The sequence below is a fragment of the Benincasa hispida genome, chromosome 11, assembly GCF_027475165.1.
Source record: "Benincasa hispida cultivar pf3 chromosome 11, pf3_genome.v1.1, whole genome shotgun sequence".
Classification (NCBI taxonomy): domain Eukaryota; kingdom Viridiplantae; phylum Streptophyta; class Magnoliopsida; order Cucurbitales; family Cucurbitaceae; genus Benincasa; species Benincasa hispida.
The window spans coordinates 76,076,405-76,103,283 of NC_143488.1; the positions used below are offsets into that span (position 1 = coordinate 76,076,405).

Genomic DNA, 26,879 nt, shown 5'->3' on the forward strand with positions numbered 1-26,879 from the left:
AACGAACGTATTGTTAAAAGCTAAAAAAAAAGTTGCTGGAAATGAGTAGAAAATTTTTTAGTAGAGGCTTGCCTGATTTAAGCTTAGAAAAGATCTCTTTGAAAAAGTAGCCAAAGTTGAGAAAAGCATTGCTGCCAAGGTTAGAGGTAGGAGTAAATTATATTCTGAGAGGCTGGTCATCGCAAAGGAAAGTCAGAGGGTGAATTATGAATTTCCTAAGTATAAGGCATGCTTGAGGACAAGCATGATTCTAAGTTTGTGGGTATGATAACTGGTAGAAATGCAAGTTATTATAAGTCTTTTATTTAGAATTATGAAGGCTAACAAGTAGAATATGCGGTGATTATACTAAGAATTCATGTGAAAAGTGAGCTTGCATCGATCGGCATCGAAAATCTCGACTAACCCAATATTATGCGTTATTCTGCGTCAAAATGTCTATCTTTTGTAGCTATCGTAGGAATATTGCATGCGATGAATCCCACCATCGCAAAGGCGATCACATACGTTCGTCGCATGGATGTTGCGGCCATTAACCGCATACGTCAAAATGTCTATCTTTTGTAGCTATCGCAGGAATTGATCGCATGCGATGAATCCCACCATCGCAAAGGTGATCACATACGTTCGTCGCATGGATGTTGCGGCCATTAACCGCATACGTCCATTGCATAGAGGTTGCGGCTACAGAGTAATAACCATAATAGAGGGATCAACGCAAGGGTGGTGGAATGCGATGGTACTTCGGAAACCAAGCATGAACGCATACCTTGGGGGTATCCAAAGATGATGTTGACATTTCACCTACAACGCCATTAGTAGCAGAGATTCAGAGCAGTTCCATCACGTTGTTAGTAGCAGAAATTCAGAGCAGGACCATTAATGTTGTCGGCGATTGAGCTCTATAAATAGAGCCTTAGAGCCCAACTTCAAATCATCCGAGCTTCTTGATAACGGGCAGAAATACACGTTATTATAATGCAAAGATATAAAACAATGTAGGATTGCGACAATAAAAATATGTAAAATCGTGTACAAAAGCATTAAGTTGAGAACATTGCGATTGCATGCGCCAATTACGTTAAAACAGCTAACTTACGTATTTTGTGTAGGAAAATGCGTTGCCGCAAGGCAGAATTGCAATCTAAGGAATTCAACGTCCGAGTGCATTAGAAGATTGCGACCGCAAAGCTATGCGATCGTATACGTTCGCGAAGATATGCTCAAGAAGGTGGCTGCATAGAGACGACGCATCAAGGTGAAAGCTTAATAAATCACGATGGGACAGAAAGCTGATGACGGTCGAATCCAAATTTAGTTGACAAGCCGTTAACGACACATTGTAGCAAGTACACTCAACTTTTCGATGATAATTAATCAGCGCATCAGACAGAGATTTAATTACATCCCATCAGTATAATCATTTGAGAGAAAAGCTTCTTAACCTTGATCACTATAAATACCGAAGGCCACCATTGATAAAGGAGCTTAGCCATATAGAGAGTTCGCCATATAGAAGATAGTTAGCCGTTGTTCATAGTTTTCTTACACTTAGAAGGCGGAGGCGAGTGAAGAGAAGAGAACGCTGAGAGATCACTTCTGGGAAGCTTGGAAGACTGCTGGGAGGCGCTACAACGGAGAGAGGACCGACTCTTGCGGAAGCAAGAACATTCTTTTGGGCAAAGTACAGAAAAACACAGTGTAAAAGCCTTAGGAAGCAAGACATTGCTACCAAGCTCACTATCCCTACTTTCCATTGTCATTATGTATTCTGATTCTATTTATAAAATGGAATTTGCATCTCTACATCTGTTCACTCTCTTTACATTATGCATGAGTAACTAAACTTCCGAATGGGTTGAGAAGCACTTAGCTATCGTGACCTGAGATCTTCACTCTATGCGATCATCTTGTATTATGTATGCGTCAATCGTCCTTTAGAAATGCTCGGGAGGGTGATCTAAGGATAGAGTTTAGGCTTGGGAAAGTCAGATTAGAATCTAGGCTCGGGAGAGTCAGATTAGAACGACATAAGCAAGAGATAGAAACTTAGGAATAAGTTCTATTTTATATTAACGCATCGCATGCACCCTAGAGATAGGATATGATAGTATGTGGTCATCTTATGTATGTGTGCATCATTCATCATCGCATAGACAAGAATAGAGACTTAGGAATAAGTCCTATCGACATCATCGTATACATCACATGCATCATAGAAACAGGAACTATGGCATTTGCATTGGAAGATGATTTGCAGTTGTGTGTGTGTAGCATGATCGCATAGCTTGAATGCAATCTTAGGAAGTGCTAGCTAAATCTCTTCTCAGCCTATTCTCTGCATACTCATTGTAATTTTCGCTGTTATCAACTCTTTTCTCAATTCTGCCGCATAGGATTTATATTTTAAACAAACATACCAACCAACTTATTGCGTTGATTGTTACCACAAGGGAATCAGAATTTACCGTCGCATACTGTCTCCATAGTCCCTGTGTTCGACCTTGGGCTTACCAGGCAACCTAGTAGGATTTATACTTGGATTTTACTAGGAAAACTTGCATGTGCAACGCATACACCACCATCGCAATATACATCATTATTTCATCGCATTCACAACGCATCGAGTTTTTTGCACCATTTTCGGGGACTATGGCAGTACATATTGTGCTAATGGCAAGTTTTTTATTTTCTTTGCAACTTTTCATCTCTGTGCACTGCCTCTCCTTTGGTAAGGGAAGAAACAGGCGTTGTATGATTCCTGAGCCCGATTACGACCCAAAGATTGAGAGAACTTTTCGAAGAAGAAGAAGAGATAACCGCCTACATAAAAAAATAAGAGAGAAATCCCAACATGGCAGAGCAACCGGAAGACAGAGCAGGAAATGCAAATAATATCATGGCAAACCCCACCCTCTTGGCAAACGGCTGCAATAGGCCCATCCGAGACTATGTGCCACCCAACTTTTACGATTTCTCACCAGGAATCATGAGGCCAGCCTTGGACGGATCGAGGTTCGAGATGAAGTCGGTGATGCTGCAGAGGATTCAAACTACTGGACAGTTTAGCGGTAGGCATGGCGAGGATCCGCACACCGACCTTCGAAGTTTCATTGAAATCTGCAATTAGTTTGTGTTCCCAAACATCTCCGCTGAGGAGGTTCGACTAATGCTGTTTCCATTTTCTTTGTGTGACCAAGCACGAAAATGGGCTTATTCTCTCAAACCAGGGGAGATTACATCGTGGGAATAGGTAGTTGAAAAGTTCATGAAGATGTACTTCCCCCAGACAAAGAACGCAAGACGGAGGAAGCTGATTACTAATTTTGAACAAGATATTGACGAATCGCTCATTGACGCCTGGGTGAGCTTTAAAAGACTGGTGCGAGATTTTCCGCACAATGGCTACCAGATTGTCTCCAAATGGAAATTTTCTACCATGGTTTGAACCCTGCATCGCAGACAGCTGCCAATGTGGTAGCAGTTGGAGGTCTGCTCGAAAAGACTTACGACGAGGCTAAGAATATACTTGATCGCATTTCAAAGAATCATGAAGACTGGAGAGAAAGCGATCAACAATTGAGAATTAAAGACAGTGACGCAAGCAATGGGACCATCGCATCCCTACAAAACCAAATGAATGCGATGATGAATTTAATACAAGGAATCGCAATCAGTAGCCCAGGAACGCATAGGGGGCAGGTCAACGCAATCGATTAAACGAGCGCAAGTTGTGCCACTTGCGGAGAAGGCCATCCAATGGAAGAGTGTCCGAGGAACCCATAGTCTGTTTATTTCGTGAAGAATAATCCTTTCTCCAATACTTACAACCCTGGGTGGAGAAACCACCCTAACTTCGCATGAAAAAATCAACAACAAAATTTTCAACCAATGGCGCAAAAAGAAGGGCCGCCAGGATATTTTCCGTGAACAAACTGTCAACCACAAAATCAAGCTAGTTGTTTGCAGGCGCCGCAATCTTCATCTCTCGAGAGCTTACTGAAGCAGTATATTGAGAAAAATGAAATAGTACTCTAGAATCAAGCAACGTCTATCCGCAATCTTCAAATTCAGATAGGACAGATTGCGGGCGAACTCAAAAGTAGACCGCAAGGGGCATTCCCGAGTTCAACAGAGCTTCTATGTAACCCAGGGAGTACGGGAAAGGAGAAATGTCAAGTTGTGACGTTGCAAAATGGAAAGACAGTGGCGGGAGAGAAAAAGGAGCCAAGCCGAACTATTCTAGTTGCGATGGAACCACAGACCTCGTTGATTCAAGAAGAACCAAAAGAACAGGAGACGATGGACCCGGATATTGTGTCCACTTTTAAGCCGATAGAGAAGGAAATCGTGAAAATACAGCTACCACCATTCCCCCAGAGATTAAGAAGAAGAAAAATGATGAAGTGCAATATCATCACTTCATGGGCATGCTGAAACAATTACATATCAACATCCCTTTCACTGAAGCGATCGAACAAATGCCAAAGTATGCGAAGTTTCTGAAAGACATGGTGACGAAGAAAAAGAGCACAGGTAAGCTCGCAACGGTGGCATTAAATGCAAAGGTTAAATATTATGATCTCACAAAAAATGTGCGACCCAGGAAGCTTCACGATACCCTGCTCAATTGAAGAGGTCTACATTGGTCAAGCACTATGCGATCTTAGGGTGAGTATAAATTTAATGCCGCTATCAATTTTCAAACGATTGAATATGGGAAAACTAACGCCCACGAAGGAGACTCTCATGCTTGCGGACAAATCCCGAGTACACCCCGAGGGAGAGTTGAAGGATGTCGCGGTCTCAATTGACAAATTCATTTAACCGACAGACTTCATCATTCTGGACCATAAAGCAGACGAAGATGCGTCCATCATATTGGGACGACCATTCCTATCTACTGGTCGCGCTCAAATTGATGTACATAAGGGAGAAATCGTGATGAACGTTAATGGTAAAAAGCTCCGGATTGAGGAAATCAAGATCCCAGAAGATCGAGAAAAGAAGAGAAAGTCGCCTTGGACGTAAAGAGCTTAGATTGAAAAGAATAAGCAGTCCCTACATTGTTATGCGACTTAAATTTATCAGGGATGCAATCTTTTTGAAGTATCCTTGAAATCTTCAGTTCATGTACTAGAATCTACCTTTTTACATATCCATTATCATTCCTATATCCTTTTTACTCTTTACGCTACATTAAAAAAATTATAAAAAAGAGAAAAATTTTGTTAACTCTGTCATTTATATTTTTTACCCTCTCAATATTTTTTTACAACGATCGTGGTGAACGATTACGGTGGAGCTACACGATAATTGAAAAATGTGGCTAAGTCGTTCCGCCATCGCAATCGAAGAAATTGGCTCGTCGTAAAGAAGGATGCGATCACAAATAATACGGGCAACAGAGCAAATTTGGGGGTTGTATCTTTCCTTGACTTGGTTTATTCCAAATTTTGCACTCTCGCATCTCGTCTTTAACTTTGATAATTTTATCATCACATCCTCTTTAGTTGGCGCAATCATTAAATATCGATTACTTTAGTAAGTCACCGCATTGTTTTTCTATGTCAATTATGATTTCAATGATGAAACCCATGCCTCTATTCCTCATCGCATGTACTAAAATCAACTTAATTTTAGGACAGTCAATTCATGAAATATCTCTAGAAGTTAGTGGTCCACCAGCTTTCTTTCAAATTTACTTTTACGAAACTTCCTAAGAGCATCGCATGCATTTTTTTCAGTCTATCAGCAATGAGGACATTGTTGCGTTTAAATGTGGGGGTGCCGGTGTTTATTTTCAACCTTGCTACCTTTAGACATCTTTAAAAAAAATATCATAATGTTGAGATCGAATCCTACTCGTAGTTGGATGTCCGCATGACACCCGTGGGGGCAAGCCAAAACAAAGGTAGGAATCGTTATCAACGCATAAATAGAATGATCGCAACTCCACCGCCAAATGGGCATGAGTTTAGACTGAGAAAGAGCGTCTTGCTCGTAATTGGTTGCTCACATGCCACCCGTGGGGGCAAGGCAAAACGAAGGCTAGGCACTCGGATCAGCACAAGGTCATAGAAAGAATATTTAAACTACGCAAGGATAAAAATCATTTGAAAACACCCTAGTTGAAATTTTTTTTTTGAAATAAATCATGTGATGCCTTGGAAACAAGTAAAGTCGTTTTTAAGGTTAAACTTGCGGTCCCTAAATTTTAGAAATATTTTAAGAAAAGACCAAGATAGGAATTAAGGAGATTTTGGTTCATAGGATTTGAATAAGGCACCTCGAGAAATATAGGAAAGGAAAAGGCGGCTGACTTTCTAGAGAAAATCTTTAAGTTTATGCTTGAGGACAAACATTGTTTTAAATTTGGGGGTGTGATAACGGGCAGAAATGCACATTATTACAACACAAAGATATAAAACAATGTAGGATTGCGACGATAAAAATATGTAAAATCGTGTCCAAAAGAATTAAGTTGAGAACATTGCGATCGTATGCGCCAATTCCGTTAAAGCAGCTAATTTATGTATTTTGTGCAGGAAAATGCGTTGGCACAAGACAAAATTGTGATCCAAGGAATTCAGTGTCCGAGAGCATTCGAAGATTGCGACTGCAAAGCTATGCGATTATATGCGTTCACGAAGATTTTCTCAAGAAGGTGGCAGCATAGAGACGACACATCAAGATGAAAGCTTAATAAATCACGATAGGACAGAAAGCTGATGATGGTCGAATCCGAATCTAGTTGACAATCCATTAACGACACACTGTAGCAAGTACACTCAACTTTTCGGTGACAATTAATCGGTGCATCAGACAGAGATTTAATGACATCCCATCAGTACAATCATTTGAGATATTGGACTCAACTCAAAGGTTCAGACTGTATGTACGACTTATCTTCTTCACCTTGATCTCTATAAATACTAAAGGCCACCATCGATAAAAAAGCTTAGCCATATAGAGAGTTCACCATATAGAAGATAGTTAGTTGTTGTTCATAGTTTTCTTACACTTAGAAGGCGGAGGCGAGTGAAGAGAAGAGGACGCCGAGAGATCACTCCTGGGAAGCTTGGAAGACTGCTAGGAGGGGCTGCAATGGAGAGAGGGTCGACTCTTGCGGAAGCAAGAACATTCTTTTGGGTAGAGTATAGAAAAACACAGTGTAAAAGCCTTGGGAAGCAAGACATTGCTACCAGGCTCACTATCCCTACTTTCCATTGTCATTATGTATTCTGATTCTATTTATAAAATGGAATTTGCATCTCTACATCTGTTCACTCTCTTTACATTATGCATGAGTAACTAAACTTCCGAATGGGTTGAGAAGCACTTAGCTATCATGACTTGAGATCTTCACTCTATGCGATCATCTTGTATTATGTATGCGTCAATCGTCCTTTAGAGATGCTCGGGAGGGTGGTCTAAGGATAGAGTCTAGGCTTGGGAAAGTCAGATTAGAATCTAGGCTCGGGAGAGTCAGATTAGAACCACATAAGCAAGAGATAGAAACTTAGGAATAAGTTCTATTTTATATTAACGCATCGCATGCACCCTAGAGATAAGATATGATAGTATGCGGTCATCTTATGTATGTGTGCATCATTCATCATCGCATAGACAAGAATAGAGACTTAGGAATAAGTCCTATCGACATCATCGTATACATCACATGCATCATAGAAACAGGAACTATGGCATTTGCATTGGAAGATGATTTGCAGTTGTGTGTGTGTAGCATGATCGCATAGCTTGAACGCAATCTTAGGAAGTGCTAGCTGAATCCCTTCTCAGCCCATTCCCCACATATTCATTGCAACTTTCGCTGTTATCAACTCTTTCCTCAATTCTGCCACATAGGATTTATATTTTAAACAAACATACCAACCAACTTATTGCTTTGATTGTTACCGCAAGGGAATCAGAATTTACCGTCACATACTGTCTCCATAGTCCTTGTGTTCGACCTTGGGCTTACTAGGCAACCTAGTAGGATTTATACTTGGATTTTACTAGAAAAACTTGCATGTGAAATGCATACACTACCATCGCAATATACATCATTATTTCATCGCATTCACAACTCATCACTTCTACCTTAAGGCAGATCCTTGTGATCACAGATGAGAGCATGAAAATACATTCTTTGAGAGTTTTTCATTCCTTCAACCATTCTGAGTGACGACCGGAGCTTTGCCGGAGATAGATCTCGAGAGAGACTAATTCACCGCTCTTCCATGGCACCACCGGAAGCCTTGACACACATCTGATGGAAGTAAGATATTGCCTACATCTGACCCTCCATCTCTCTTCTGCCTCTTTATTGTATTACATTTTGGCTTAAGACATTAATACATTTTGTAATCAATGCATCTCTATATTTCCTTCGATTTCATCTTCATCTACCTCTTCTTTATCATCCTTTACTTTTATTGCAACGACTAAGTAAGATTGCTAGAGTATCGCATACTTAATTATGTGGCATAGACATATGAAGCATGTAGCAAACCACCGAGAGGTGTGTGTTGCGCGAGTATTGTGAGAAAATCCTCTTTGCTTAGTGTAAGGTTGTAGCAACGCTTGTCTACGAGCGATCGCAATGCTTGTCTATGAGCTGATCAGCGGCGACTAACTGCCTGAGAGGGTAAGTAATAGAACTCACTAAGCAAAGTAAGCAGTGTTCCTAGAGATAGGAATATTCTTATGTCAACCATGCTTTATGTGATTATCTTGTCTTATGAGTGCATCATTCATCATTTGGACATACTTGAGAGAGTAGTCTAAAGACCAAATCTAGGCTTGAGAGAGTTAGATTGGATCACATAAGCAAGAGTAGAGACTTAGACATAAGTTCTATTGCTATTAACACATCGCATGCACCCTATAAATAGGATATGATAGTATGCGGTCACATCGCATGCGTCCAAAAGTAGGATACAATGGTATGCAGTCACCTTGTTTATATGTTAGATCGCATGAGCAAGAATAGAGACTTAGACATAAGTCCTATCGACACTATCGCATATGCATCGTATGTGTCTACAATTGTGTATAGCATGATCGTATAACTTGTGTTGGCTGGGGTTACCTTTGCGATCAAGCTTAATGTTATGGTGAAGTCATCCCCTCCACCATTTTATCTATTCTTCCATGCATCTTATTACACATTAACAATTTTCGTGTCTCTACCAACTCTCATAGTCATACTTCCATTGGTCAATTTGTTTAGTTAGGAGTAGGAGTAATGCATAGTACTTAAACTTCATTATTCTTTTATTCTTCGCCGCAAACACATTACTTCATAACATTTAGCTACAACTCCCTGAGTTCGACCTCGGATCACCCCAAGAAACTTACGATCTCGTTATACTTGGCGAGAGAGCAAGAAATCTTGTGGCAGGAACGCATGATCAACGCCTAGGTTCTTAGACGCATATTGCATTACCCTTAGTCCAACGCATGACCAGCGACGCATGGAGAACGAACGCATATCATAAGATGAACACATATTTATTCACTCCATTGTTTACGCATCAGGCTCCCTGGAGTTCGCTACAGCACCACTATTGTCACAATAGAGGGTGATGGGCCTAGACATGTCTGGAACAACTTCCAGATCAGTCGGGAACTTCCTGAGCCAAACGGCCTCCTTAGCAGCTTCAAAAGCCGCTACATACTCGGCCTTCATTGTGGAGTCGGCAATGCACCCCTGCTTAGTACTTCGCCACACTACAGCTCCTCCGTTAAGAGTGAACACTGACCCTAAAGTGGATTTTCGAGAATCCTTATCAATCTGAAAGTCAGAGTCCGTGTATCCAGTAAGGATCAAATCCTTAGATCCATACAAACGGATGGTGGATCCCGTGACTAAAGAGTTTAGTCAGTTATTCACGTACTGTTGGAGCTTCAAGCTAGAGGTCCATAAGGTTTCCTTAGTAGCTCAATGAGTTTAAGTTGAGAATCAGTTCTGGGATAGTTTGAAGTGTTCAAATTAAAAAGAGGAAATTCAATTATATATGATATAATTGGTGTTGTGTATGAGATACATCAAGCGGAGGAATTGATGTAAATATGATTTATATTAAGTACCATAAAATAGAAAAAGAACTATGGTTTGTATGTTTCATGAGATGAAATATTAACACTATAGGTTATAAATATAATATGATAAGTTAGTTATCATATTTATTTATTATATATTAATTATATGATAATTAATTTTTTTTCTCTATAACCAATTGAGTGGGAGGTTATTGATGGTTTTATGGTAACCGTGAGATAAAAAAAATGGTTTTCCTAAGCCACTTTCCGAAAGAACTCATGTTGATAAGCAAATTTCATAATTTATTTTTATTGGAAGTGAATAAATTTGAAGAGTTCAACATGCTGAAATTATAAACAAATTCTAATTAGTAAATTGCTTTTAAACCCAATTTAATTTTCACAAAAAAGTAATAATGTACCTAAAATTTCATTATTTATTTGCATCGATACTATAATGAGTCAAAATAAGTGCTATCGAGGGGCAATCAAACATTCCTTCACTAAAGCAAGACATTCTTGACTAAATACTATATCCAGGATAACTCTTATTCCTATAGTTGTTTAGTCACCATTTTTGGTCAAAAACTTACTAACACTTAATAACTCTTGTAAGTGTAACCCTCCATTTTTATATTTTAGAGGTAGGCCACAATGATGCTACCGAATTGGAGAGTCAAGGTTGAGAATCGACCTAAGAATCTCTATCTATTTCTAGAGTTTGGTTTGTTCCGAATCCTATGTTACAACCCTCCGAGGGGATAGTCACCGTAAAATGACTAGTGTAGATCGCATAAAGTCGACAAATAGGCGCAACATAGAAATCTCATGGTCCAAACTAATGGAAGAGACTGCAAGACACGCTGGCATATATCCTTCACCCACTTACTATGAACTACTTCCCCTGTTCACCTTGCTATTGACCCATGAAAAAACTTTTTGAATGGAGGTTACTCCTAGAGTGACACGAGCCGAGCATGAATCTCACGGTGTGAACTCTTAGGGACGCGAGAGGTAAGAATAACATATCATATATGTTATTAATCTCCCACTGAAGTGTTCTATTTGTTTTGGATAAACATTTACTTAGATATATTTCGGCTAATAAAATAACCTAAGTTTAGATGATTTGTCCAAGTATAATATTTATATTTGGATTTTAACCTACGATGTTTAGGTGAGAAACCAGTTTTAAAACCTCACACCACTCACACATGCTCATAAAACCAGGTTAATAACACTCAATTATTCACTTATAATCTAAAGGTAGAAGATGTTCCGTAAACCGTCAACTTAAATACTTCTAGCCTTAGACAGGATTATAGACCAGCTGAGTTTGTAACCAAAGTTTTAGAAGATAACGACCTATTTTAACTATTAAAACAAGTGGTTAATTGTTAGCCTACGTGAACATGCAACTTATCTTTGTTATGGATTTTAAATGTCTAATTCAAGTTTATAAAAACTTATAAAACTTTAGATATGCTTTCACCATAACATTCATCAAGTTAGGATTTAATATAATACTTATAATAAACATTTGAAACCCTAAACATGCATACTATATATTATAATTTTTTGTAACATATTTTCAATGCATGCAACATGCTTCATATGGTGGGATTTTAAATCTACATGACATACTATATGCACATACAAAATTAATTTAATTATAATATACATCACATGCATGAATAATTAAACACATACACTGATATAGACCGATTTTAGCATTTTAAACAAGCAAAAAATAGCAAAACCAACTTAAAAACACTTCTGAACTGCACAACCTGATCCAAACCATACATAACCACCCAAACCGATCCTCCAAAGTTTCAAAAGGTGTTGAATCACACCAAAAAGGTTGAACCAAACCTCCCAGACCTGAACCGACTAAACAGGTTCACTTGGACCGTCGATTTGGGTCTCGTGCACGCTTTCTAGGCTGGGATGAGCAACATTGTAACACTCCATCCCAGCATTGCGACGCCACAGGTTTGCTCATTCAAATCTGGGCTGAATGATGAGCAGCATTGCAATGCTTTAAGGGCAGCGTTGCAACGCTGCCTAGCTGTGGCTTCAGAAACAATTTTCTGTTGTTGACCTTCTTTGCTTCTATCTTCAATTACAACCTAATCGCAACTCTATTGACTCTAACAAATGTACAGACACTTCAACCCACGTTGAGGCCTATCAACCAAGAGCTAATTACAACAATTATAATATAATTGAAGAGAAATTAATGTCAAAACTGTAAAAAATCATATTAGTACACCATTTTCATGTATCTTACGAAACACATGAATCTAAAATTAACACGAATTGAGTGATTAAATCATGATACCAATTATTGAATTAAGCAAGCAATCAGCAGAATAATTTAGGATCATTAAACACTCTAATTCATTAATTTTAACATCAAATCAAGCATGTTCATAGAATATCAAGAGGGTTTTAGAAATACCTTTGAAGAACTCCTTTGATCCACGAATTTAGCTCCAATTTCCAGTCCAAATGTGTAGTAGACCACCAACAAATCTTTCCTACTATTCTCTTAGACTTTAGATTGAGTTGTGTGACTCAAAATGAACTAAATTGAGGGAATAAAAAAGATGAGAAGACTGAGGTTTTCTGGTTTTTAAAGAAGAACACTTCTTCAAGAACTTCAGTCTAAACTAATTGCATGGCCATTAATTCTCAGCATTAAAGCTGTCTTTTATTCCACTTCTTCATTCAGTCAAAATGCACAAGAAATATTTAGCACCTCCTTCCAATTTGTGAGTGGAATTTGACTCAATTTTTTTAAAAAATGGATAAACCCACTATAGTGGACTTTTTCCAAAAAAAAAAAAAAAAATCTTAATTTTGAAACTCTTTTCAAAAATAAAATAAAAAATCAGTTTTTACTTCTTTAATTAAACTGAAATCTTATTAATTTTACAAAAATTAATTCAATAATTAATTCTTTAAATAAAATAAATAATTAATTAAACAATTTAATTAATTATATTAATTTAATATCAAATATTAAATTAATTAAACACAATTTCACTATCATGAATCCCTATTCATGAAATTAATATTTAAATCATATTTAAATATTAACCAATTCTCCAATTTCGTTTAATTCCATAATTAAACCTGTAATTATATCGCATATAATTACTAATTCCTTTAATTTAAATTTGAACGTTTCAAATTTCACTCATCAAGCTATTTTAAGTTATTCCGTTCGTGAGCTAATAGGGGGACCTAATGGACCTACAGATCATGAGCTCCAATGATCCGAGATTAACCGGCTAAACTCTTTAAATCGAATTAACCACCATTTGTTAACTATCGGGTCACTCCATTAAAGCTCAGAAGTTGCACTCCCTCACTGTAGATATATTGTGTCCACTCGATATAACCATAATTAGTAAGTTAACCTTTCATAGGTTGTTCGTAATAACGGTTGGGTCAATAGTTGTTTTACCCCCGAGATTACCTCTTGTTCCTTAAGTCCCACTAATCATCTAATGAACAATTGGTTTATAATCCAATCATCAAACTGAATCCCTCTCGGGACAATGAGAGGGTAGGGCCCCTTGTTCACGACCCGAAGTTAGCACTTAAGGGAACAACCTCTCTATTATGCCTAAAAAGTGGGTAGATGTGAATTCCATCTTGCACCCTATGTCTCTAGCTATCTACCTGGTCTTACCCCTTAAATGGGAGGCTTATTGAGCTGACTTGTTGAGTCAACCCTCACTTATGAAAATTTAAGGATAATCCCGAATAAATAGGAGTTCATAGTTAGTTCAGGACTAAGGTTAAGGTACCTAGGTTATCGCTTTGAAATAGTCAGTCTTAAACAGTAAACAACGTTATAAAGTAAGAGTGACTTATTTCTTGGTCTAGTCTTATGCAAACTCATTGCATAGGACGCCTCACTTGCATATCACCACATGAACGATTTAGGATCACATCATTTGTACTAAATACAAAGTGGGCCGCATCCAGTAGTGTTACCAGAATAAGGTACCCAACCTTATTCATATACTATAGACCGTTTTGGTTATTCACTTGAACTTGATCCATCTTTATGTCTCCACGTAAAGTCTGACTATTCATATAATAGCCATGAATCTTGGTTTATTGGATTTAGTCTTTACAAGTGCAATTTATATATTCAACAATAACTATATTGAATAAACTTCAACAACATCTTTATTACATATAAAATATGTTTAATAGTTAAAACTGCAAGTTTTAGGACATAAAACCCGACATATTTGTCATTACCCATTACTTAATAATCCAATCAATATAGGAAAAACATATGTAACCATAAAACCCTAATTAAACTATTGATGTTCATTTTTGCAACAATACTTCAACAGTTTAGAGCAACAACCACCAAAGGGTGATCAGCTACTCCTCCCCTGAATTGAGGCAATCTCAGCCAATCACTAACACTAGAATAACCCATATTCCCATAGTTTTTAGCTACCGCTGTATTGGTTAAGGATTCATTAACTCTTAATTCATCACGTAATTGTGACCCTCCTATTTTTGGATCTCGGAGGTACACTTCAATAGGTTACCGAAGGGAAATATAACTATTGAAGATTAACTTAAAAAACTCTATTCATTGCTAGTTTGTGTTGTTCCAACCCCTATGATCAGACTCTCTGAAGGAATGGTTGCTCCAGGATGACACACAGGCGGACCATTGGAATCTCACAGTGCAACCTAATGGAGGGGATTGTAGGATATGTTGACATGCGCCCCTCTCCCACTTACTATGAACACTTTCCCTATTCACCTTGTTATTGACCCATGTAAATATTTTACGAAGGGAAACCGCGCACAGGGCAATACGAAGCCAAACATGAATCTCATGATGTGAACTCATAAGGACGTGAGAGCTTAATTTTGATATACCACATATACCAATATCCTCCCACTAAATTATTCTAATATTTTTAGGATTTTATTATACTTGGTTAAACTCGACTAATAAATTTATCTAAGTTCTTTTAAATTTGCTCAATATAACATTTATATTGAATAATTAACAATACTTGATTTCATTTATTAAAATATTTTAATAAAATCAATCATTTATTGTAAATTTATAAAATATTTGCCCAATTCATCTTTCAGGTCGGTTCCCAAGTGGAGGTTTTTCGTTTCTGTCAGCTTAAATACCCCTCCTAGACATAACCTTCGATAAAGGTCCCTTATGAGCAATTATTTTGTAAATTTAATCTTTTAATTAAATTCATTTTAATCCTATTAAAACAAATTAAAAAGATTAGCCTATTCTTAATCCCATTAAAAAACATAAGTCTAGCTTGATTAATTTTAAACTATTTAAAATTAATTTGGACATACGTTTGCATGCAATTCTTGATTGTAGATTTTAAACTATCTCATTACAACTATAACACTTATATTTTAATGCTTTATTAAAACCTATAGATTTGCATCTAAAGACATCGATTAAATACAAAAATTATCTAAATAATGTCATGCTCAACGCAAATTCCATTTTCATTTGATAAATATAATATTTATATAAATCATACATGAAAAACAAGCATTCACATACATTATTCCACTATTTATTATAACAATTTTAATATATAGTATGATGCATGGGCATGCTTAGGTTACTCATACATCATTAACATAACACTTATATCATTATGCATGAGCATGATAATTTAATCATGCATCTATAAAATATAACCCTTTATATTTATTTATGTGCATGTACATGTGTTATCCTAAGGTGGATATTTTTGAATCTATATGTCATACAATATATAATATAAATTCAAATATTAATTTAAACATCCATCCAATGCGTAATTAAATAAAACAGCAAAAATTGGACCAATTTTGGCATCCTAATACAAAAAATAATTGATTAAATTAATATAACTATTATATTTATTTATTTAATTAAAAACAATTAAAAAATACATAGGAAACTAGGGTAAACAACTTCAGTCGAAGGGTCTCCCACGCGCTGCCTGCTTTCCGTCAACGCTCATAACATTGCAATGCTACGACTATGATGCTCTGCGTCTGCCTCTCTTTGCAATGTTGCGAATACCTCCATTTCTTCCCAATTTCTTCAGAAACCATTGTTCTTTCAATCGACATGGACTTACAGACTCAAAGAAAGAATTAAAATACCCAAAAAATACAACGAGCCCTTACAATTTAATCAAATTAAAAATAATCTACAAGCTCAAATCGAAAATATCAAATCTTGCAAACCAACATTCAAACATTCCAAATGAAGAATATTAAACTCACATCTAAACTGATTTTGTTTCAAAAAATATGAAGAACGTGGATGCAAGAAATTGGCTCTGATACTAATTGAAGGGATCGAATCCCGTAGCAGAAGCGTTGTGAACGTCTCGCTTCCTGCAATTCGATTTTTACATAAACAAATTTAGAATACTAAAATAGAATATAAGCATGTAATATAACATGCTTTAGGAAAAAAGATTAGAACTGTTCTTACCTTTGTAGATTCTCAAGTTTCACGAAGAATCCTCTTTAATTTTCAATGAATGGTTCTTCCAACGATCTTGATCACGAACAATTTCTTGAACAATCTCGAACACTACCACAAAGTAACCTTGTTATTCTCTAGGATTCCAATAGAGGGAAAGATGGTATCTAACTATTGGGAGAGGGAGAAGAGAAAAGGGTTTTGGAGAGTAGGGAGGATTGTTATTGTGGCTTAGGGAAAATTTTATACAATAACACTGTGTGTTGTGCATTGTCAGTCTCAGTTTTAGTGTCTTCCAAATGGGCCATAGGAAAGTCATTTTCCTAATCATTTTTCTATTTCCCTTTTCTATAATTAATTAATTAAATAATATTTACTTAATTAATTAGCACAATTAAATAACATTTATTTAATTTAATTTACACGTTAATTCAATAATTATTTATACATTAAATCCAATTTAATATATATATATATATATATATATATATATATATATATATACATATATAATTATCATAAGCATCGTATGTATATGTGCAATATCTCTCTATTAATTAATTCTGTGTGGATCTAATTTTCTTGAATTAATTCATTGAATCTTATTCAAATATTACTTTCCAATTTAATTTGACTTATAGATCATATCCACAATTAATTATATATTAATCACAGTAATATATGGTTTCCTCAAATTAATTTGAACAATTTAAATCATTCCTGTTAAATATCCTCTAGTTAGCTGTAAATCAGAAACTCCAACGATATGAGATTAATTGGCTAAACTCATTACACTCCACTAAAGACCCGCAACTACACTCTTCTCACTACATATATTTCTCTGTCCACGGATATAGACCAATAATAGCAACATAGTCCTTCATGAGTGTTCGTAACTCCATGGTCAAATTATCGTTTTACCCTTGGGTTACTCTGACTTGAAAAACTTGTTTATGGTCTAACTAATAAACAGAAACCTCTCTCGGGCCAGATGGAAATGAGTGAATTTCATCTTATTATTATGTTCCCATTTCTCACTCGGTCTTGTCCCCAAAATGCTAGATATATTGAGTCAGTGAACTAGCTACCCTTACCCATACAAATCAAAGGACAATCTCTCGTAAACAAGAGTTTATAATATACTCAGATTAAGACTAAGTTGACTAGGTGATCATCCTATTGAAATAGGAACCAAACTAGTTAACGGTGTTACATCTAGTAGTTACTATTTTGCGGTCCAATCTTGCAAACCCATTGCATAAGATATTCCCACTCGCATGTCAACTACACGAACGCGTTGAATCATTGCATTTGTATCACATACAAAGTAGGTCATACCCATAGTATTACGTACCTAACCTTATCCCTATACCATAGATTCTTTTAAGTTTATTTTGAACATGGATCCCTGAGACTCATAAGACAGTCTATGAGTTTTAGGACATAAAACCTAACAAACTCCCACTTGAACTAAAACTTGGTAGATTATACATAATATTATAATCCAACACGTAGAATAAAACTAAATAAATACGATATCAGTGGCTATCGCTAATATGTTATGTAATGATAGTAATAAACCCTATACCTGAAAGTTCGAGAACATCGAATCACCAAAAATCTCAATGATTACAATACACAGTTACCAAAACTTGAAGGAAAAGCTTGAAGAAAGAACTCCCATCGATCAAACCTTGAAGAAATCGTTACTGTAGCTTGAAGATCAAAATCAAAATCTCGAAAGTTAAGATCAAAATCTCCAATCGATCAAACCTTGAAGAAAACGTTCTCAAACCCTGGTAATCATGAAGATCATTAATGTGGCTTCTCAAATTAGCTTGTGTAGCAATCGTGAATGTAGCTTCTCAAACCCAAAGATTCATGAATGTAGAACAATAATCTTGAAGAAAACGAAAAAAAAAAGAGACAAGAAGCAACGAAGAATGCAAGAATGAAGAAATCGGAAAAGGGGGAGAAGGGGAAGAAGGGCAAGAAATTGACCTACGAAAATCGGAAAAGGAAAAAAAAAAAAAGAAAGAAAGAAAAGAAAAGAAAGGAAAGATAACGAAGTAAAAGCCGCGCACACGCCCAGAAGGGCAAATTTGGAAATTTTAAAAATTTAAAAGGAAACCGGTGAATAATTGTCATATCTACAATTACTTTTAAATAGCAACACATCAATAGATATTTTTACTGATTGTGCTTCCTATTATAATTTCCCTAATCATAATTGGGAATTATGATTTATGAGATTTTTTACGATAGGACTAAATAGTTACTTGTTAAAATTCAAGGATAAAAAATTATAAAGAAAAAGTTTAAGGCTAAGTTATTTTAGATTTGTTCCTAAAAAAAATCATAGATTTGAAATACATAAAGTATATTTTTACAAATAAAATTTCAGAGATTAAATCGTTAATTATCTGAAGTTTATGGACCTCTCGGGATTTTTAACTTTTTTTTTTCCTTTCATTTAATTCACAATTTTTCTAAATTAACATTAAGTTGAATTCCCATTAATTTTGGTAAATCTCATTTTGTTTTCTTTGTTTAGTTTCAACCTCAACCCATGGAAGAAGAAAAAAACAATATTATATACTCTATTTATTCTTCCAATAAACTTGTCTTCATAGATATTAGGGTACTCTATATTATTAATAAAAAACATGCTAACGTGACAAACTATAAATAAATTGACTCCACATTGTTTCATGAGCATAGATATTAAATACTTAGAATTTGAGTATCTTTATTTGAACATGATGATAATTAAAGAACATTTGTTTTTTATTTACTAATTTTGTTTATGAAAACCAAAATTGAATCATTACTTAATTAAATGCAAGAGACCAATGAATGAAGCCATCCTTATTATATATTATTATATTAATTAACTATTTAATCAATAAAAAAATATATTTTTATATCAAACATAATTAAATTATTTAGATTAATTGATAAAAATAATTGAGTTAATATAAATTAATTAGAATATTAATAGTAATAATAATTTATATTAAATAGTTATGATAACATAAAATATTAACTGTAAATATATTAAAATTTATTAAGTATAAATAATATATTTAAATTTAATAATTAATTAAAATTAATAGTAATAATTAATATTAATTTATTAATTTCCAAAAAACATTAATTTATTAATTGATTATGCTATATTTTTCTTATTCATCTCCCACACATAAAAATTCCATTGTTAAATCTTGGGATTTAAAAAATGAAATCCTGTAAAACAAAGAAGGATATTCAATGACAGTTTGAAATCTCATGTAAAAAGCTGTGAAATAAATGGGGCCTTAGTTGAATATATGCTTCTTAAACCCGTGAAATAGCTAAACAAAGTTAGGTAAATAAGATAATTTCATATATTATCTTGTTCTTTTAGATAAAATACTTTTAGATATGTAATCAATAATAAGTTTCTATTAAGTCCCTAAATTTCAAAAACTAACATTTTGAACCCACCATTGTACTAAAAACCATTGAAAAGATGTACATGCATACTATATATAAAAGAAGCTTTGAGTTCTTGGAAAAATTCTTTATATATCCTTTTTGTCCTTACATTTTTAGTAAATTCATATGTTGCTCTTTGTTGGGTAGATGTGACTTTTCGAGAGTAGATGTGACTTTTCGAGCGTAGATATTCATTTGAAAGATGGTTTTTTTAACTAAAGCAAAACGCAAAACAAGAACTATATTAAACTTTTGCCAACCTCTGTAAAAAAGAGAGTTTCGTACATCATGCTTATAACTAGAGATCAACCATTCAAAATAGTTAGAATGCCAAGAAAGCAAGAAAAAAAAACCCTCCGACAAACCAACTCATGGGCAATCCTATGTCATTTTCGATGCACAAAGCGAAATTGAATGGAAAGAAAAGAGGACATTAGTGCATACCAACCTAAACATAACTCAACTGATTAAGACATTATACCTTCAACTATATAGTCAGAAGTTCGGATCTTCAATTTACATGATATTAAACTAATTTTTTTTTTTAAAAAAATATTTCCTTCTTGAAATCATAGTATATGAATGAATGAACAAACAGATAATTGAATCACCTTTGACCTTGAATAATAGAGTTGATCGACTTCAATCACTAGTTCATATATCATGTATCATTCGTTTTCTCATAAAATTTTAAAATGAAAAGTTGAACTCAATAACTTATTGTTACACTTCTATAACTATAAGAACTAGTTGGACTAGTAATATAATTTTATCCCTAAATTATCAGAAATGGTCACTTCAACTTTGAATACTACTAGAAATGACATTAGAAACAACAGATGAAAGAACCTGGTCTAGATGCAAATAGGAAACTTCTATTAATATGGTAGAACAGTTGCAAGTTTTCCTTTCAATGTTCATCCTTTCCCTCACTTCCATAAAAGCTTTCTAACAGGCTATAGAATAACGTGGTGGAGAACTGTTACAAGATAAAGGTGACTAATAAATGCAAAATAAATCAAATATGAAGCAAGTAAGGATGTTTGGGAGTTATCTTGAAATTATTAAAATCACTTTTTGTCATGTTTAAAATCACTCCAAAACACACCTTTAATCACTCAAAATCATTTTAATGTTTAATTTTACACTTTTAAATGCAATTTTCATACTATTAAAATGGGTGAATGATTAAAAGCAATTTTGATGATTTAAAAAATAACAAAAGTGATTTGGATGATTTTAAAATCCCTACCAAACATGCTATCAGTTTGAGAACCCACTACACTATATCGGGTGGGCACGGCTGCCCCGGGTATAGGAGAGTCAAGCTCCGATTCCCAGGGAAAAAAAAAAAAAAACTACCCTACTTCTTCTGCTTCTTTTACATCAAAAGGTAACTTCCTATATTCTGTTAAGAAAGAAATCAGAAAAATAGCATATACTACAGGTTCATGCCACAAATTCCACCTCTAAACACCACATTTTGATCAAGCCTCAACCATATCTACTGTACTAAGTTACTTGTTCAACATCGCATATATCTTAACTAGTTACCTAAGTTCAAGTTGGTCTATTGTACTCAAACTGTTAAGCCAATCAAAGTCACCAATACCATCCACATATGCCACAAAGAAAACCATATTTTGATTAAGCCGCCTCAACTAAATCAAGTGCATTTAGAACAGTTATAGTCATAATAAGCAATAATACAATCACATTTCTCATTTCTTTTTTCTAAGATAAGAAGATTTGACCTCTAACTTCTTAGTCTAGGGCATGTGACTCATCTGTCGTTAAGTCAGAATAGTAACTGCCATAGTTGGCACTGCATAACACATTGAAACTCTTACACTTCTGATGAGAATAATGAATAATGTAAGAGTAATGTTCTATGGGTGTTCATGAGGAGGAATTACATGCTAAATTAAGAAACTTTAAGCCAATCCAGTTTATGGAATGGCAAAATGTTTGGTAAGATAAAAATCTCAAGCAGAAAAGTAATTGACATACCAAACAAGCAGTGAAGGTTTGACTTGGAGAAAAGGGTAGTCTGGCTCAAAATATTTTGATAAGTAGCCAGCAGAACTCACAGTTCAGTCTCACAATCATAACCATGGCAACAGAATCATTGAACGTAATCAAAGTTTCCAAAGATCAAAAGCTTATATTGATCCCAAAAAAGATGGTATTATTTCCAAATCTAATCAAGAATACAAGTGGAGATTAGAACCAGAATGACACTCTCAAATTTGTGGAACCCATAGCTATACTAAGTCCGATGAACTCATTATAAAATGAACATTTAGAACCCTATAAAAGTAAGCCTAATCAGCCCAAACCAAGTTTTTCATCAGTACGAAAAATTGATAATCAAATTGGGGGGAAAGGGAGTATTAATTTGATCCAAGCCTGACCTAAATTAGTTCGTCTTAGGATCTGGCATCGGGAACAATCCAGCGCCGGCGCCTCTCGGCGGAGAGAATCCCAAGAACTTCTGCAGGTTGGTTCTAATGCTAATAGAACAGAGGAAGTACAAAAACGCCATAGCGCAATCGGTAGGATCGTCACCCTGTAACCCTCGGTGACTCATCTTCATCACAAGCCCAAAAGGCTTAAACGGCAATTTGGCAACAACCTTGCCCTCGAAAAGCGAATTGAGCAATCCAAAGACGACGAACAGAACAAGGGCAACAACGGCGCCGGATTTGAACTTGAAGAGCGAGAGGTCACGGCTGGATTCCTTGAGACTGGTCTCGACACGATCGATCTTCTTGGTTTTGGATTTCTTGACGGTGATTTTGGAGCTGTCGGTCTTCATGGTCTCGAGCTTTTTGGCGGCCTTGTCGATGGAGGATCGAAGGGTTTTGTAGGAGTTCGTGCGGTAGATGAGAACCCATGAGATGGCCTCGCAGACGACGGCGGTGCAGACGGAGATTCCGACAACAGTGAGGCTGTCGGAGTATCGGAAGGAGGAGAAGAAAGGGATTGTGGCCATCGCCGGAGTCGGAGGTGAAAATGGAGGATTAATCCGAGGGAAGGTGCGAGAATTTTTGTGGAGTTGGAGCTGGGGTTGGATCTAAAGAGGAAATTGGTATGAATCTGACTGATGAGCTTTCAAATAAAAAATTGGGAAAAATACCACTTGGTGGTTAGTCTAGTTTTATCTGGTCTCTAAATTTCAAAATGTCACACATTTAATATTTAAATTTTGAATTTGATTTTAATTTACTTTCTAAATTTCAAAATAGTATAATTTTATATTTGAATTTTACTTCAATTTGATTCTTATATCTCAAAATTTACATTTTTAATCTCATTTTTTTATTAAATACTCACTTCATCTTTTGGAGTAATTTATATTAATAAATTAGAAATCGTTAAAAGAATTATAATTAATTAAGTTTTACTATCTTTTATCGCTTTTAAAATTAAATTTGAAATTTCAATTCTAATTATTTTAATTAATTAATAGAAATTGATGTCAATAATTGAAAGTAAGTATTTAATGAAAATTTTGACCAAATTGAAACAAAATTTAGATCTCAAATGTAAAATTATAACATTTTGAAATTTAGAGACTAAATTGAAACCAAACTCAAAACTTAAAGATTAAATGTGTAATATTTTAAAACCTAGTAATCAAATAGAAATTAAAGCTAAAATCTAGAGACCAAAAAGGTATTATTTCCTTCAAAAATATAAAGTTTCATCTGTTGTTATCAACCCGTTGTAAAAAGAAAAAAAAAATAAAGTAGGATCAAATTTGATCTTCTTCCTTGTCGAAATTGGGAAAAATGTCGTTCCCATTTCCTAATTTCAAAACAAGATATCTTTAATGGTTTTTAGTTTTTGACTTTTAGCTTTTAAAAAATTAGGTAGGTTTGATTTTGTCCCGTTTGGTAACCATTTCGACTTTTGTTTTCTTCTTTTTGAAAGTTAAGTCTATAGACATTAAATTTCTTCTTTTGTTATCTACCTTTTACCGAAAATTTAAAAAACTAAATCAAAATTTGAAAACTAAAAAAATAGCTTTTAAGAATTTATTTTTGTTTTTAAAATTTGGCTAGGAAAGATACAATTCATGGTAAAAAAAAAAAAAAAAGGAGGAAATGGGCTTAGTTTTCAAAAACAAAAACGAAAAAATGAAATGGTTTCCAAATGGGGCCAATTCACTTTTCTGTTTTTATTTTAAAATGTTTAAAAAACCGTTTTCAAAAACTTGTTTCAAAGTGGTCTAGTGATTACGATGTATACCTAAAATCTAGGGTACTTGGTTTGAATCATAAACTTAATTTTTATGATATGAAAATGACATTAGAATTTAGAAGTGTAAAATAAAATATTTAATTGATTTTGAATTATAAAAAACAATTTCAATGTGATTTTAAATATGATAACAATCATTTTTATATGGACTATTGTTTTATGTTTTTTAAGTTTATAGATTCAACTATTAATTGTTTGCATCTTTCTCAATTATATGATATAGAACGTGAAAATTTCGAAAACAACATATGAAGTTTTGAATGTATTACAAGGTAAAATGTAATATCAAAATTTCCAAATATTTACAAATTAGTCCAAGAAAATGTTGAAATAGTCGGAATATTTGCAAAAATGACTAATGAGATAGAAGAAAAGAAGAGCAAAAATTTCTTTTTATTTGTACCCTAGTATGTCTAGGGTTGGCAACAGGGTCGGGACGGGGTGAGGGAGGGTCCCCTGTCCCCCATCTCCATCATTTCAAAGCGGGAACAGGGACGGGGACGAGGATTCCCTGTCGGAAAAACAGGTCCCCACAGGGACCCATTCCCCGTTTTCCCTTTTATTTCCGTATGGAGACTTTTAAAAAAAAAATTTGTAAAATTATCTTTGGTTTGGGCTTGGACACTTTAGTTGGGCTTAGATTGGGCTAAATTAAAAATCAAGCTAAATGTAAAAAGTTCAATACACAATATATACAGAGAGAAAATATTTAAAAATCTAATTATATATAGAAAAAATATTTAAAAATCTAATCGATGCAGGGACGGGGCGCGGACACCCTCCCATCCCTACCCCATCCCTGGTCAAACTGGAGATTTCCCACGAAAAATTTTACCAACCCTAAGTATGTCTCTATAATTTAGATTTGTTGACAAACCATCTCAATTGTTGTTTTAGCCCTTACAATCTATTAGCCATTTTCTTAGTAGAAAATTTGTTTGGTAATTTCCCAAATTTGAGTTTGTTATTTCTATCATTCATTCTAATTTCGCTAAAGGGTGTTTGACCAAAGAGTAAAGTTATGTTTGCTGTGAGAAAACCAATTTGATTTAGAATTTCAAAAATTAAATGTTCATGTATAAAAACTATGAGAAATGGGAAGAAAGCATGCAATGTCACACACACACACGCACACACACGCACATGCATACGCACATAACCCCTAGGCCCTATAACCTTCACTCGTTCTTCAACCCTTCTATTCCTCTAATTCGATATCATCTACCATTACAGGAAAAAGACGATATCTCTGTTGGATTTTATATCCTAAAACTCGTGGTTTGTAAACAATAAACTCATTATGTATTTCAATAAAGTTGTTATTGAATATATGAATTGCTTATTTCGTTTTAGAAATATATCCAATAAACTAAAAAGATCCATGACTATTATATGAGTACTTGAACTTTATGTGGAGACATAAAAGTGGATCGGGTTTAAGTAAATAGTCAAAATGATCTACAGTATATGAATAAGATTGGGTGTCTTATTCTGATAATACTATCGGATACGGCCCACTTTGTAGTTGTTATAAGGGGTTGTAAAGTGCTACAGACGAAGTGATTCTAATTCGTACATGTCATGACATGAGGAATGGGGGCATCCTGTGCAATGAGTTTGCACAAGATTTGACTACAAAATAAGTCACTCTTACTTTATAACATTGTTTACTGTTTCAGACTGACTATTTCAAATCGATGACCTAGGTAACTTGGCTTTAATCCTGAGCTAACTATTAACTCCTGTTTATTCGAGATTATCTTTAGATTTGCATAGGTGAGGGTTGACTCAACAACGTCGGCTCAATAAGCCTCCCATTTCAGGAGTAAGACCGGGTAGATAGCTGGGGACATAGGGTGCAAGATGACATTCACTCCTACACATTTTCAGAGGTGGTAGAGAGGTTGTTCCCTTAAGTGCTGACTTCGGGTCTTGAACAAGGGGCCCCACCCTCTCATTGGCCCGAGAGGGACTCGGTTTGATGATCGAATCACAAACCAATTGTTCATTAGAGGATTGGGACTTATGGAACAAGAGGTACTCTTGGAGGTAAAAAGCCTTTTTACCCAAACCGTTATTACGAATAACCTATGAAGGGTTAACTTACTAATCATGGCTATATCAAGTGGACACAATATATCTACAGTGAGAGAAGTGCAACTACGGGCTTTAGTGGAGTGACCCAGTAGTTAACGAATGAGGGTTAATTTAGTGTAAAGAGTTTAGCCAATTAATCTCGGATCATTGGAGTCCATGATCTGTAGGTCCACTAGGTCCCACTACTAGCTTAGAAACGGATTAGCCTTAGAGTATCGTGATAAGTTGATTTGAAACGTTCAAATTAGAACTAAAGGAATCAATAATTATATGTGATATAATTACACGTTTAATTTTGGAATTAAATGAAATTGGAGAATCGATTAATATTTAAATATAATTTAAATATTAAATTCATGAATAAAGATTCATGGTAATGGAATTGGTGACAAATTAATTTAATATTTGATATTAAATTAATAAAATTATTTAATTAATTTATTAATTTTATTAGAAAATTAATTATTGAATT

The 26,879-nt window shown here is 34.9% G+C and overlaps 1 protein-coding gene and 1 long non-coding RNA gene across 2 annotated transcripts; both read right to left on the minus strand.

Annotated features, from left to right (window-relative positions):
- Positions 1–16,032: 16,032 nt before the first annotated feature.
- On the minus strand, positions 16,033–18,631 carry LOC120089681 (uncharacterized). Its single transcript, XR_005485304.2, has 3 exons — positions 18,156–18,631; positions 16,577–16,678; positions 16,033–16,476 (listed from the first exon to the last, which is right to left on the minus strand). It is a non-coding gene; the product is annotated as an uncharacterized LOC120089681 (long non-coding RNA).
- A 3,580-nt stretch (positions 18,632–22,211) lies between these two features.
- On the minus strand, positions 22,212–23,155 carry LOC120090019 (transmembrane/coiled-coil protein (Protein of unknown function DUF106, transmembrane)). Its single transcript, XM_039047498.2, has one exon. The coding sequence runs from the start codon at positions 23,037–23,039 to the stop codon at positions 22,464–22,466; it is 576 nt and encodes a 191-aa protein (XP_038903426.1). The 5' UTR covers positions 23,040–23,155; the 3' UTR covers positions 22,212–22,463.
- Between the last annotated feature and the right edge of the window lie 3,724 nt (positions 23,156–26,879).